Source organism: Pinus tabuliformis, chromosome 6, assembly GCF_031772625.1.
Source record: "Pinus tabuliformis cultivar Carrire ecotype Pingquan chromosome 6, CPIR1, whole genome shotgun sequence".
NCBI lineage: Eukaryota > Viridiplantae > Streptophyta > Pinopsida > Pinales > Pinaceae > Pinus > Pinus tabuliformis.
In genome coordinates this window covers 2036139876-2036156077 of record NC_142292.1, presented here as the reverse complement: position 1 = coordinate 2036156077, position 16202 = coordinate 2036139876, and the positions used below count along the sequence as shown (strand labels likewise).

Sequence of the window (16202 nt, the reverse complement as noted above, 5' to 3'; positions counted from 1 at the left end):
AGTGTTTCTCCCTCATTTATGACCCCCCACCTCAAATCCTCCTTCAGAGAGCTCAGAGCACAAGCAGCCACAGCAATGCATCAAAGGGGTAGCCGAGCAAGTGAAGAAGAATTGTTGTCTATCTCTAGTCTTGGGAGCCAAGCCTCCTTGATTTTAGGAGCGCTGTTGGAGGCTCCAATTGTATAAATAGGAGGTCTTAGGTGCTCAGTAGTTTAGTTGGATGTTAGTCAATTTTTTGCACTTTTGTTGCAACTTTTGCTCAGCTCATTTTGAGCTTACTTTTGTGAACATTTTTATGTAATGTGGCTATTGTTTTGATAATGGAGATGAAATATTTTCTGAGCTAGCACTAAGTTCTTATAGGGAGCTGAAGCTCTTGGGTTAGGGCCCAATCTAATTTTCCCAAAACCTCTTGTTTTTTATTTATATGTTTTGCTTCAGTTCATGAATTAGTTGCTGTCACATAGATTTCTTCCTTAGTAGAATAGGTTGCTTTTGGTTGTTTACATAGATAGTTCCATTTCAGTTGCTAAAGTAGGTTAAATAGGGGTAGGAGAAAGAAACAAAAAGGCCATCAACTGAGCCTGACCTCCTTTCCTCCTTTGGGGACCATGAATTGAGGTCAAGATCTGCTTGCTACCATAAAAACACAATTTTTCTTTCCCCGTGCAATTTCTAGTGTTATAATTTGATTTAGAAGTTAATGCTTTGCTTCAGATCTAGTTTGTCATGCTCATTTATGTTCCTACAATAAATCCCTTAACATGCTTTCCTTTCCATATAGCATTGTTCAACATTTTATGTTCCTAGGTCAGAATTTAGATTAACATGAGATAATTCTATTTTTTGGTACAACTAGCTCTTTTCTTGCTCAGTTTCAGTGTTTTGACTTGTAGCTCTCTTACAGTACATCTTCGATCATTAAAAATCAATAAATGAGCCATCACCATCTCCTCCTCTACATGTTCACAGGTCATGCACAGCCCTTCGCAAATCTACCCTAATTTCTGCACTTTTCTCATAAACTTTCCTCTCATCTCTTGAAAAAATCCAACCATCATTTTCTTTCCTAAACCTCCTTGGTGAACTTCAAACACCCTAACACATCCATCTGGTCTTCAGCTCCCCTTTTCCACCATTTTTCCACCTTTAACACCTCCAAAAACAACCCTCGGCATCCTCCTGTAGATCCCCTACAGCCTCCTGTACAATTTCCTGTACATGGCTTTTTGAAACCCAATTGCAGGGAATGCCTCCAGAAAGTTACCAAAGGCCTCCAAGAACCTCTCCACACCTTACTACATCTCTGCAAATCCAAAAGTCGCCCTCCATTGCCACCTAACCACTACCACATCCACAAACAAGTAAATTACATACATAAAAATTTCACATAAAATACATAGAAATCCAAAAAAGATGTTTTTTCTTATTTTCTTCTAGAAATAGCTTGAAAAGGTGTAGCTTAATTCCTTAGTAGGTAATGGCACTCCTTTCCTAGATTTTCACCTCTCTTTTTGAAAAAGTAGGGTTAGTCGGTAAATTAGGGTTTTCTAGTTTTACTTCACATTTTTCTTTCTCTTTCTGAAAGTAGAATAGCCTTTGTAGAGTTAGTTTTCCTTTCTTTCATCATATTTAAAGCTTCTTCTGGAATTCATAGAAGTTGGCTTCAGCTCCTATTGATCTTGCGCCAACTGACCAAGTGACAGCCTGCAGTAAGAACTAGTACTTGTGCATACAACACTATCACTTCCAAGTTTGTTACGAACTACCGAGTTGATAAAATTAAAGTAGGAAGCCCCAGGAGTTGCAGCATTATTGCTGAAATACTAGTGCTCACCAAGAGCTTAAATTCGGAGGTCGAAGCCAAAAGGGAGAGCCAAAGTTTAGAGGTCGAGATCTAGAAGGGAGCTAAAAAAGTAGAGTCAAAATATTGGGAGCCGATTTTTAGAACAATGGATATATGAAGGCTGGACCTCATAGTAGATTTATATAAGAACCTTAGAGTTTCAAAACTTCCTAAAAATTGAAATTCTTTGAAAATTCCTGAGGTTGCCCAAAATAGAAATACAAAGGAAATCGTTGAAAACCCAAGGCCCCGAGGGCCGCTTTCTCTCTCCTTCGAAGAAGACACATGGCAGCTAGTGATTGGCCCTAAGAAGAAAATACGGTTGATGATGTCAGTATGAATTTGTTGTATAGTAGACATATGGCATTGAATTTTGGAATTTTTTAGGACCTAATAGGGTAAATTTGGGTGACATGTATCACTACTAAGGATGCACCACGTGGAGATGATGACGTCAGCATGGCATCATTTCAGAGGTCAGTTTTTCAAAGGAAATAGATTTGGTAACTCGTGTTTAAATTGTTTTATAAAAAAATTTGATCTGATGGAGGGGTTTTGATGTTAAGTGACATTTGGTCATGGGGACTCAGAGGACCAAGCGCATAGAGAGGCAAGACCACCTAGGTACTATGAAGAATATCGAAGGTTTGAGTTTTCGAAACCCCTTTGAAATTTCAGTTTACAAAATGTTTTGATGTGAAGGGCTTCTGATGCAGACTGACACATGGTCGTGAGAGATCCAAAGAACCAAGAGTGGAGAGAAGATTTAGCACCTAAGTGCTATGAGACATATCGAGATGTGAATATTGGAACTCCTGTGTAATTACATTTTGAAAACGTCTCTACGAGAGGTGATTTCGATGTTGTTGGAGTTTGGTTTCAAGGGCCCAAAGAACTAAGGGCATGGACCAAGGCCGAGCACCCAAATGCTAGGGATATCGTCAAGAGAGGGAGTGATCATAACTTTTTTTTTTAATTTAAAATTTGAATAACTTCCGATGAAAAGAGCTTTGATGTGTTGATGGCTCATGGTTTTGGGAGACTTAAAGGAACCAAGGGTGGAAGAGAAAATACAAAGGGATATAGGTGCCCAACAAGAGCTCGAAGGATTTAGCACCAAAGTGTTGAGTCTACGATCACAATGCCTGGTCCTATAGGGGAGAAATGGTAAGGGGTCTAAGCAAAAAGGAGTTGAAGGCATAATAATTTGAGGATTTCGTAACCTTTCTTTGAAAAGAGTTATGATGTATTGAGGCTCGATACTGTAATATATAGAATATGAAGGATGAATGGGTTAGTAGATAAGTACAAAGCACCTCCACTCCACCACACCAAATCGTGGCCCGCTCCAAAAACAGGAAATTCAAGCAGTTAAAGGGAGAAAGTGACATACATATTGGCAGGTAACTGTGGAGGAATATTATGGCAAAGGTGTGGCCAGATCATAGGCAATAAAAGGAATTGATACGAGTCATATTTTGTTGTGTCAGTCATGAAACCTCCTATTTCTCATGTTTTAGTCAATATTGTATTTTCAAGAAAAGAATCAAATCTATTATGTAATCATTAGGACAACTAGAGCATTTGCATGCTCAAACAGTTGGTAGTTCAAATAACTGTAGCACTTTGAAGATATTTTGTAATGTTTGTTTGAATTCTCTCCCTATAGAAAGGGAGGAAAAACTCATTAGAATGGTTATGGATTTTCTAGTTCTGGAGGTTCTGGATTTTCCAGTTCCAATGGTTCTATTTTCCTATCCTCGTGGTTGTAACTATTTTGCATATTTCACAAGTTTAGGCCATGTGACATGTATTTCATTCCAAAAGATCAATGAAGAAGTTATGGTGATTCCAAGCATTTGGGATATGTAGTATGTGTTCTTCCTCTATATTTCACTTCTTGTTTGTTTTTCTTCTTCAGAAATTATGTAATTGCAGCTGCCGAATTCACTCTTAAATCCCAGATTTACTTATGTTATGTTGTAGTAGACGGTACCTGTGAAATTACAGATTTACCTATGTTATGTGATAGCGAACATTACCTGTGAAATCACATATTTACTAATTTTATGTGATAGTAGGTGGTACCTATGAGATTATGTTGTGTGATAACATATAGTACCTATGAGACATTGAGATGAAAGCCTTAACATGCACTCCATAATTTCTGCACTTCATTCCTTTTACCTTTCACGATTCTACTAGGATTTGTTGCATACGATTTTGTGTTTATCTGTCTCTCTGCACTAAGTTCCTTCTTTATTTTTCTCCTCCCCATTTTACTGCAACAACAAAATTAAGCTGCATTGTTCGTGTGTCAGCCACCAGACCTGAAACATTTTTTTTCTTTGGAATGATACCTTTCTCATGTGTATACTAAATCTGCCTCTCGGAAAGGAAATTGAACCAACTTTAAAATCATTTTACATTCATCTCTTGAGATGCACCAAATTATCTTCAAGAGAGACTAAGATGTCCTAGGCATTGACCTCTTCTCAACTTGGGGTTTGTCTCGAGGAGCGACAAGTTACAATACCATGGGACAATACCATGGCTTATCAATACTGCATGCCCAAAAACCATAACATATTTCACAACCAAAATATTTTATAACAATATGACAAGATTCTTAACCATGGATATTCACACCCACTTTACCGTGGAGATTATTAACTTGGAAAAATTAGGCTTTTTTACAATAACACATGCCCAAAAAACATAACTTATTTTAAAATCAAAATATTTTATAACAATATGAAAATATTCTTAACCATGGATATTCATCCCCACTTTACCATGGATATTATTAACTTGTAAATAGGCTTTGTTAAAATACCATGGGCTAATACCATGGCTTATCAATACTGCATGCCCAAAACAATATGACATGATTCTTAATCATGGATATTCACCCCCACTTTGCCATTGATATTATGAACTTGTGAATAGGCTTTGCTACAATAGCATGGACTAAAACCATGGCTTAGCAATATCACATACCAGAAAATCATAACTTATTTCACAATCAAAATATGTTATAATAATATGACACCATGGATATTTACCCCCACCCCCCCCCCCACCTTTACGGTGGATATTATCAACTTGTAAATAGAGTTTGTTACAATACCATGGGCAAATACCATGGCTTATCAATACCACATGCCCGACAACTATAACTTATTTCACAATTAATTTTTTTTTATTTTAGTTTAATTTTGTAATTTTTTTCTAATTGAAGCTAAAAACAAAAAGGTTATCATTAGTTTTGAGATATATCTAAACCCTCTATATCACGGCTAATAACAATATTCTGTAGAAATTAAATTAAGGTTTTAATAAAATAAAAATTGAGAATACTTTTATATTTAAAGATGTGAAATTTATATAATACAAATAGTATTAGTAAGAATCAACATAGATCCATATTAATTAAGGATCCAAGCAATGACAATAAGAAAAGTGAAGGGAAGAGGGGGGGTGAAGAGAAGAGGTGGGGAGGGGAGATGGAGGGAGATAGGGACAAAGCTGGAAGAGAGAGAGAGAAAGAGAGAGAGGAGACTGATGGGGGGAGTCAAAGAGAGGGTGGAGAGAGAGAGAGAGAGAGAGAGAGAGAGAGATGGATTTGGAAAGGGAGAGAGAGGGAGGAAAGAACAAAGACATAGAGAGATAAAGGTGGGGAGAGAGACGAAGTGACAAGGGAGAGATGGAGAGAGCGTGAGGGAGAGAGAATAGGAGGGAAGAGAGAGAAGAGGAGGGGAGAGAGATAGGGAGAGAAGGGCAAGATAGAGAGAGGGAGGCACAAATATGGAGAGAGAGAGAGAGAGAGGGAGAGAGAGATGGGGGGAGAGATAGAGGGAGTTGTGAGAGAAAGGAGGAGATAGGACTCAAGAGAGATGAGAGAGATGGAGTTGGAGGGGGAAAGAGAGGGAAGTAAGAAGAAATACATATAGGGAGAAAGGTAGAGAGAGAGAGGGAGTGAAAAGGGAGTGATGTAGAGAGAGTGAGGGAGAGAGGAGATCAGGGGGGGAGAGAGAGAGAGAGGAGGGGAAGAGAGAGAGGCGAAGAGGAAGAAGGTGAGAGAGAGAGATAGATATGGAGAGAGAGTGTGTATGTTTGGGGGGTGAGATAAAGAGAGGGGATAAGAAAGAGAAACATAGATACAAATATAGATATTATATAACCAACCTAGATCCATCTTAACCCGGATCTATCGAGCACCTAGAGGGATCAAATCTTTAGAGGTACAACCTTTCCTCAAGTTTTGCAATAAAAAAAAGGGTTTTCACCTCGAGATATTAGATCCCTCTCGACGCTTGATAGATCTGAGTTAAGGTGGATCTAGGCCGATTTATTATAACAAATATAATTGTTCCTCTAATGACATTTTGTATTATAAAAAAATAAAAATTAAACCATTCTAATGGTGCCCAGTGGTATAAAAAATGAGGAGGGAAGATGACTTTTCACCTTGGATCCTCCTACAAGGCATTAGAGAGACATGCTAGTTCTTTTGAGGAGTAAGTGGTTGCTTTAATGCTCTAGTACTGGAGCTAGTGGTGTTCGATGTATACATGTGTCTTGGCACTTTTAATTAATATATGAAGCCTGATGGCCAATGTGTTCTTCATGCATGGATTATGAATGTTTGTAAGACTGTTATGTGAATATTTATGATTCATGTTTGTTTTCACCTGTACTAAAGTAGTTGAAATATTTCGGTTATATTAGTGCTTATCATATTGAGAATGTGTTGTAATGGTTGTAATTCCCCTCGCATCTTTGTGTAATATTTCATTGGATGTTAGGTGGGCATCACTTGTTTATGTGTGTTTCTACCAAAGTGGTATTGTTACCTTTCTCTTAGAAGCTCACTTTCCTTTCCCTCCATAGTAGAAAAACCTTGACACACTTACAATTGAACACTCACTAGGCACACTTACTTGCTTTTCGAAGGCACATTTGCACTCCTCTCTCTTGTTGATAGTTAGAGCCAAGGAAAATATTTAAGAAATCAAAAGCTAGGCCATATCCTATATGAGGCTCCTATCCCAAACAGTGTGAGGTCTAATTGAGCTTACATATTTGGGAGACCCCTTGAATGTTGGTGAGTCCAACATCATGAATAGTAGATCAGTGCCTCAAGGCACAAGGTGAGGAAGAGGACATGTCTCATGTTCCATTTGGCAGTGTTGTTGATAGTTTGATGTATGGAATGGCTATAATATACAAATATTATGCATATACAATGGATGTTTTGAGTAGGTATATGTCACAACCAAGGAAGAGTCATGAGACAAATGTAAATAGGGTTTTAGGTATTTACATGGAACTACAAATTATGGGATTTGCATCCAAGGAAGACTTGGAAAATATACAGTGTTGGGCATGCATGACTTTGTTGATTCAGATTGGACTAGACTTTATATCAAAAAATATCTACAAGTGATTACATGCTTAACCTATTTGGAGGAGCAATCTATTAGATCAATAAGAGATAATCTATAGTGGCACTCTCAACTACAAAGTTGAATACATGGTAGCCAATAAGACAACAAAGTTGTCTCGTTACAATGATTGTGTTCAGGTATTGAGTTTGTAGAAGAAGTTGTAAGGTTAGAATATGATAGTTAAAGTGAATTTTTTCTCGAAGCAAACCCATGTTATCATTATAAGACAAATCATATTGATATTCAATATCATTTTGTGAGAGACATGGTTGAAAATAAGAAGGAATTTCTAATGAAGGTGGAAACTTTAAAAATTTTTATGGATTTATTAACAAAAAATTTGAGCATTAAGAAGTTCTATTGGTGAAGATAAACAATGGGAATTGATGACGTAGATAGTATATCATGTAATCATGTGACTCGTTATATGCAAAGAAAAGAAAAAGTGGGAGAAATTTGGGTCTGTGTCATATTCTTTGCATGGCTATTATTTTGCATAATTCATATGTGTCGAGTATAGTGGGGGAGATAGAGGGGGGGTAACATTTCCCCCTGTCTAGAAATGTTGTAGGGGAGCGGAGCCCTTGAAAAATATGTTTTTGACAGTTATTTGCATTCATTTTTTGGGTTTTAAGCACATAGTTTTCACTTTTGGTGGTTTTGTAGTGCATGATGTTTCAACCCATGTTTTTCTAATTCCCGTTAATAGTGGGGGAGATAGAGGGGGGGTAACATTTCCCCCTACCTAGAAATGTTGTAGGGGAGAGCCCTTGAAAAATATGTTTTTGACAGTTATTTGCATTCATTTTTTGGGTTTTAAGCACATAGTTTTCACTTTTGGTGGTTTTGTAGTGCATGATGTTTCAACCCATGTTTTTCTAATTCCGGTTAAAGAATCAATGTTGTAATCTTGATGTTGTAATATAATACACATCAAAGAATGAGGGGTTTTGGATGCTAGAAGTTCCTATATATGTATTGTAAACAATGAAGTTGATTGATGATAAAAATTAGAAGTGTGGCTCTAAAAAGTTTGTCAATTTTCCAAATTTGGGTTTTTGGTATAAATCTCTGTATATTATGTGTGATTGTCATTGTTTACTTTTTTGTTTAATAATAATTTATGTGAGCATATCATCACTATAAAAAGTTTGAAACTTACATTTTTCAAGACACCTAAGAAGTATGTCATAGTGTTTTCTCAATATGACACCATTGATAAGTTGGTACTAAGATGATTAGAGCGTGAGTGCTCTCTTATATTCAAAGTTCACATGATTAGGAGAAATACCATGTTGCAAATATTATTTTAGGTCATTTTGCTGAAAAATTATATAAAAAGAAATGTGTAAAACAATTTGTCTGTATAGAATGACATTTCATTTCTCCAACCTTCTTCTAACAAATCACATAAGTCAAATACTTTTTCTACCCACGCAAACCTTGATCTTTGAATATAGTTACACAATAACTATCATGTAATTCTCTCCTTTTCACTAATATTTTTACATAAATAATAACCACATAATTAGGTTTACAAAGAGTTATATTTACATGAATAATAACTACATAATTGAATAGAACACAATCAACTTCATGTGGTTTCTGAAAATATAAGATCTAAAATACTTAACTACTTCATAGGTAGTAAATCTCTATTTATTACGCATTGGATCTCTATAAAATAAATTTGAACAAAGGTGGTAGTGTAGAATGAAACTCGTTGTAGAGGCCATGTAGAAAACCAATGTAAAGTGGGAGCAATTTGTAAAGTGTGCCATTACTTATTGTAACAAACATCAGTGTTCCTCTAATCACCTTTTGTATCATAAAATACTAAAATTTAAACCATTCTAACGGCGCCCACTTGTATGAAAAAGATGAAGGGAAGATGACAAAATATGAAGGCCCACATATAATTGTGGGATATACGAGAATTAAAAATACGAAGTGATTATTTTCTACGATAGGAATATGCTACGTCATTTTTCGTGGCCACACATATGTCTTTCCCTCATCCACAGCTAGGGACTCTCCCGTCGACACGTGTCCCCGTTATCCTATGAGACAGTAGCATTATCAAAATGAAACCAAGGAAAGGAGGGGAGAGCAGAAGGAAGGATCAGAAAAAAAAAAAGAGAGCCACATTGCAACTATGCATTGTATTCAGTAATTGCAATATTGCTTGTGGGTGTTGAAATCTTCAACTGGGAGTTGAAGAGCTTAAGCGACCGGGGGCTACAGAATGGCCTGCCCAGCTCCAACAGCAGCATCAACTCCTGCAACTGTGAGATCATGGAACTCACGGTTCTGTTCTAATTCCCCTCTCGCTTCATTTTCTCTGGCTCACACAACCAGGAGACCCAGGAGAGCGCTGGTCGTATGCACTGTTGGGCCCGAGAAGACCGTGGTCATAGGCCTGGCTGCCGACTCAGGCTGTGGGAAGAGTACGTTCATGAGGCGCCTAACAAGCGTCTTTGGCGGAGCCGCAGAGCCCCCTAAGGGTGGAAATCCTGACTCCAATACGCTTATCAGCGATACCACCACGGTCATATGCTTGGACGACTACCACTCCCTGGACAGATATGGGAGGAAGGAGAAAGCTGTGACGGCTCTTGACCCCAGGGCTAATAACTTTGATCTCATGTATGAGCAGGTCAAGGCCATGAAGGAGGGGAAAGCAGTCATGAAGCCCATCTATAACCATGTCACTGGTCTTCTAGATCCTCCGGAGAAGATCAATCCTCCCAAGATTCTCGTCATCGAAGGCCTTCATCCCATGTAAGTTGTTCGATCTTTAACCACACTAGAGACAACGTCCAAATGTACTGGATAAGTTCACTTTTAAGCTAGGTAAATATTAAGCACCAGTCACTGAGTTGCTTACTGGTAATCTGCTTTTTTATTCGGTTCATTGAATCTAAATAATGTAAAATTTAATAAATAAAATGAAAAGGTATTAAAATAACCAATAAATTATTTGTTAACTGATTTTGCTTTTTATCCGATTCATTGAAACCCAAATCTAATAATAATAATAATTGCTGTGTAATTGTTTTTTTCATTAAATTATATTTATTTAAAATTTATTGAATATTAGATATATGTTTGGGATTTAACTGCATTAAGTAAATTATGAGAGTTTAATTAGTTATTATTAGTTTTCATGAAAAAATAATTATAGATAAATGACTCACTTAACATAGTTCAATCTTTAAAAAATATATCTATTTTAATAAATAATAAAAAATTTAATAGATAAAATGGAAAAACAGAAAACTATTGAAAATATTTTGTTAACTGTTTTTCATAGGATTAATATTTGTGATTAAACTTCACAAAAATTAGAAGACATAATCTGTTATTAATACATTTTGGGCTCACCATTGACAGGTTTGATGCCCGTGTGAGAGAACTACTGGATTTCAGTATCTATTTGGACATCAGCAACGAGGTCAAATTCGCTTGGAAAATCCAGGTTTGTTTTTACCCTCTCCACCCATCTAAATTTACTTTGTTCATCCTTCGATGCACTACATTCTGGAACAGGTTTGAGCTTAGGCCTTTGGTGTTAAATTATTATGCCCATCTTTCATTGATTGCATCTCACAGAAGCGAGGCATTTAGGAAAGGGATGATTTTGATTGGATGGTAATTTTTTCATTGAAATGTTGTGATTTTTTTCGAAAGATTGAAATAAGAAATATTTGAAATGTTTTTTTTAATGGTGAAGTTTTTTTTTTTTTTTAAATTAAAATATGAAATGTTTAAATTGTTTTTATAGTAGAAATAGATTTAACACTCTTAAGAATTTTCGTTTTTGTTTAAAATTCTAAAACTTTAGAGTTGTAATCTGGATTTCCAAAAATTTCTACTATATACAAATTATGCAGAAAAAATCATTTTTTTCCGAAAAAAATCATCACTTATTTATACTAAGGCCTAAAATCTATGTTTTATGATCATTATTCATTTATAATTACATTAAAAAAACAAATCATCACTTATTTATACTACTCTTTTAAGAGTATACCTAGAATCTGTGTTTTAGGGTCATTGTTCACTTTTTATTCATTAAGAGAAGCAAGGAACTTAGGGAAGCCTTCCAAAGAGTAAGGCATAGAATCTTTATCAAGAATCTTATTTTTGAATTTTTGAATTTTTGTTTTGTAATTTATAATTTTTTAATAAATATATAAATTTTATATTATAAATTAAAATATAAATTTTCTTTTAAGTTAACTGTGTTTTAATGGATAAATAGATATTATAATTTTTTTAAATATTAATTAATTTATTTAAAATTTTATAATAATTTTGACTTTTTTTAAAGAGAGTTTTTAAATAATGAGAAGACATAATGTTTTTTTCTATTTTATATTAAATATGCTATTTTAATATTTCAAAATTAAAAATAATTAAAAAAAAAATAAAATGAGAATACACCCATCTATTTTGTATTAAATATGTTATTTTAATATTTCAAAATTAAAAACAATAAGTAAAATGAGTATAAACTAAAATAGCTTTTAATCTGCCATTGAAAATTGAAATAATGTAAAAAAATCACAATTGAGAGGAGGGAAATAGTATATTTTTATCATCACCTAATTTGAAATGAAATTAGATTTGATCACTAGGGGGATGACAAAGCAAAGTGGGAAAAATATTTTAAAAAGTAAAAGCATTTGATAGTGAATTTTAACACAACAAGTTGTGGTAGTAAATTTTAACATAATAAATTAAGATAGTAGAATTTTGAAAAATATAAATAATATGAGTTGTTTTTAGTGAAATTTTTTGGAAGTTTTTTTAGTGAGTTTTTCTGGTTTAATTTTTTTCAAAATCTTACAAGTATTTATTGGAATTACAAACTTAATAAGTAAGCTCTACACAATCAAAATATCCTAAAAAAAATTTAAAATACTAAATTTATATATAAAATCAAAAAACTAATTTAAATAACATATATTTAAACAATTTTATTTTTCCAAATTATTTAAATTTAGCTGAGCTTAATTTTTATTTTAATGTATGGTTTGGATGATTTCCGGGGCTTTAGTATTGTTATGTGGTTGACAACTCCACACCCCGCACCTTGACTATTAGATTGAGGCTACTATTATTGTTATGTGGTTGACAACTCACTTCACCTCCATCACGTGGATTATGAGATCGAGGATTGTTTACATGGATTCAACATTGGAATGTTCTATGTTGATGCCAACCATGAACTTTATTAATTACATGGGCTCAACAATACAATGTTCTCTGTTGCTGCCAACCATGAACTTTATTAATTACATGGGCTCAACAATACAATGTTCTCTGTTGCTGCCAACCATGAAAACAAGGAACTTTTTAATCAGTAAATCAGATTTGATTTTAGTTGAATCTATTTCTAATTTTTGCACCTTCGATTATTATTATATTTACCTAAGATGTGATGTGAGTAGACTCAAATGATATAATATCTCCCTTTAGTGCCAACCAGAGCTTTTAGTGAAGTAGATTTGATTTGAACGAAATCTAGTTATAACTTTAATAGTTCCACTCTTGATAATGAGATCATGGCACACGCATTAATCTCTGGATTGATAGGATGTTTTTCGTTCCACAGTCACGCTGTGGCATCTCTTTTGGAAATTTTTTAATTTCAATTTTCACGAGATTCAGGTTGCAGATTTTCGTTCAGGGCTCCGGAAAAGGGTAATGGGATATCCCACTGTTGAGCTCAGGAAATGGGGATAAGGGCAGAGGAAATGCGAATAAAGATATGAGGCTTAAGCAGAAAAGAGATGTGGAATCTGATAGGGTGGGCACCCATAAAATTTGTAGAGATGAAATGAAATTTTTTATTTTGTCAATTTTTTTTTGTTTTTTTTGTTTTTAATTAGATTTATTTGTAAATTAGGAGATTTGGGATAAGTTAGTGGGATCATCACTCTATTTTTATCTTAATCCAACCATTTTCAAGCTTAGCTAGACAGATAAACCTAGTTTCGAATCTAGAGCCTCTTATATGGGTTGGAAAATGTCTTCACTTAGAGGAAGTCCACTGTTAGGCCTACCTGCATGGAATGTCAGGTGATCATTAATTGTGATGATTAACACAGAGAAACAATAAGAAAAAAATTATATCACTTAAGTTTGACCTCAAAAAAATATCAATTATATTTGACTTCCCTCATGTTATGTCTTTTAAATTCTAAAATATTATTGGACTCTATTTGCAAAATTCAATACTAAATATATATATATATATCCACAACTATTTTAATAAAAAATGAAACCAAAAACTTTTTATAATATTTTACATAATAAGTTGATGCTTTTAGCTTTAGCAACTGAATTACCTACTGAAATACATAATATATTTCTGCTTTCTAATACTATTATTCATATAGGAAAATAACACTAAGAAAACAACCTAAAGCATAATATATTGTGTTTCATGTGCTTCAAACTACCTAACTGCTGCAAGACATCATACAAATACTTGTAAAATTAATAATATTTCTATAAAAAAGAATACAAATAATTTACATTTTATTTATTCTTTTCACTCTATTGAGTTTGCATTAGTGGATAAATTGATATTTTAAGGCTAATTAAAATTAGCTAAATTTTTTTGAATTTCTTGTATATTTTATTATTGAATTAAAAATTCATTTTACAGCCCAGTATAATGTGTAAAAGTGTTTATCCCTTATCAAAATTGAAATTTTGTTTATGTTAATCAAAATAAAAATTTAAAAAATCTAAAAAAATAACTATACAAAACATTTAAATAATATAAAATCATAAAAAAATTTCCTGATCCTTATTTAAAATAGATCTATACTAGTTTAATACATCTCTAATAAAATACCAGGCATATATGCTGGAACTAATATAATAAGTCTGTACTAGTCTGTACATGTAGTATAGTCTGTCTCTTCTAAATCTGGTTAAGGCAGTCAACACTGAACAGCATCTGCTAGAGCCAATCTCTAGTTTTTGGCTTGCTAATTAAGTGGCATTTATCTGCAATGGATGCAGCGTGATATGGCCGAACGCGGGCACAGCCTAGAAAGTATCAAAGCAAGTATCGAAGCCCGCAAACCAGATTTTGATGCCTATATCGGTATGTATCTGCATATTTCCCATGAAAATTTGCTGTCTAATAATTGCAATTCCTTCGTTAATTTTTTGGTTTGATGTTTTCAGATCCACAGAAACAATACGCAGACGTTGTGATTCAGGTTTTACCTACAGAGCTGATTCCCGATGATAACGAAGGGAAGGTACTGCGTGTTCGCATGGTGATGAAGGAGGGGGTGGACTTCTTCAATCCCGTCTATCTGTTCGACGAGGGCTCCACAATATCGTGGATTCCATGTGGTAGAAAATTAACTTGTTCATATCCAGGCATCAAATTCTTCTATGGCCCTGACGTTTACTATGACAACGAGGTACTTAATTCTTAATCTTTAATGTTATTTTAATCATGCATTTGATAAGTAACCAGAATTCAGAAAATTTATAAAATTCAGAGAATGTATAGGTATTACTAAACTTTTAAATTCTTATCATTACTTTGATTGAATGATTAGTTCAATATTCTTTTATTCCGGCAATTTGATACCATGGGGAGGTTTGTTGATACACCAAAACTCATAGAATTTAGTAAACTTCCAAACCCTTACTTTTATTTTGAGTGGGTGGTTAGTTTCATGTTCTTAACCCTTCAGACATAACTCATAGAAACAAACCTAAATTAAGACATGTACACCAAAATCCATAATCTACTGACATTAATAAATTTCAAACTGACCAAAATCCACAATCCACAGACTTTAATAAACTTCAAAACCCTTACCATTCCTTTGAATCCAATGTTTTGTTCTCAAAATAATAGTGAGTTGTAAGTGTTATGTTCCCAGAGCAACTGTTACACAAAATTGTAGAGGTGTGACAGTTAGTCCAATAGGACCAAACAGAAATGGAAACAAAACTATGTTTACAAGATCAGAAACTAAAATCTATCTATGCTGGTTTCATTAAAAGTAGAATGTATCTATAAATAATTCCATTGAATTTATTTGCAGGTGTCTGTGCTGGAGATGGATGGACAGTTTGACAGATTAGAAGAGTTAATCTACGTGGAAAGCCACTTGAGTAACATATCTACCAAGTTCTATGGTGAAGTAACACAACAGATGCTGAAGCATGCAGATTTTCCAGGGAGCAACAATGGCACTGGTCTTTTCCAGACCATTGTTGGACTTAAAATCAGGGATGTTTATGAGCAGATCATCGCAAAGAGGGCCGGGGCTTCCTTGGAAGCAGCTAAGGCCTAGACCAGAGAAGATGATGAGATATTCACTAGGATTATGCTCGGCATGTAACATTAAATTAATTAAACGCCATAACTCTTTTCTCTGGTTGCTTCTCTATATATATTCTCAGTAAATCAGTCGATTCTGTTGTAAGTCACTCAGTCCTCGGATGTAATATAAATATAAAACCATGAAAATTGTTCATCTCAGAGAAGTTAAATGTTAGCTCGAAGAAGAGAAATTTTCAATCCTCTTCCTTGTCAAATTGGCAACTTTTTGGTGGCTGATTTCATATGGGGCCGGACTGCCTACTTTATTCTGTTAATCGATATCATATCTCCTAAATATAGAAAATGCTGATGTCACACACTGGTCACTTTTATCGATGATACTGCTATGTCTGGTCACTCGTAGTGTTGGGATTGAACACCATGTCACTTTAAAAGCTGCAGAAAAAGAAATACTTAAAACAAAACAAAAAGATAAGTCTTTCTTTTTTGTGCTAATAAATGGGAACGTTTCTTTATTCGAAGCGTTACTATTTTTAGGTATTGAACATTTATGATTAACCCATAAGAAACAAAT

At 34.3% G+C, this 16202-nt stretch overlaps 1 protein-coding gene across 1 annotated transcript; it reads left to right on the top strand.

The window, feature by feature from the left end:
- The first annotated feature begins 9394 nt into the window (after positions 1-9394).
- Positions 9395-15868, top strand: LOC149267423 (phosphoribulokinase, chloroplastic-like). Its single transcript, XM_089432660.1, has 5 exons — positions 9395-10077; positions 10690-10774; positions 14338-14422; positions 14506-14750; positions 15387-15868. Exons 1-5 carry the CDS (start codon positions 9542-9544, stop codon positions 15636-15638), a joined length of 1203 nt encoding a protein of 400 aa, XP_089288786.1. The 5' UTR covers positions 9395-9541; the 3' UTR covers positions 15639-15868.
- The last annotated feature ends 334 nt before the right edge of the window (positions 15869-16202 follow it).

Coding starts and splice junctions, on each gene's coding strand:
- LOC149267423 (XM_089432660.1), top strand. CDS start 9,542: ATGGCCTGCCCAGCTCCAACAGCAGCATCAACTCCTGCAACTGTGAGA. Junction 10,078..10,689: donor ATCGAAGGCCTTCATCCCAT/GTAAGTTGTTCG, acceptor CACCATTGACAG/GTTTGATGCCCGTGTGAGAG. Junction 14,751..15,386: donor ACGTTTACTATGACAACGAG/GTACTTAATTCT, acceptor ATTTATTTGCAG/GTGTCTGTGCTGGAGATGGA.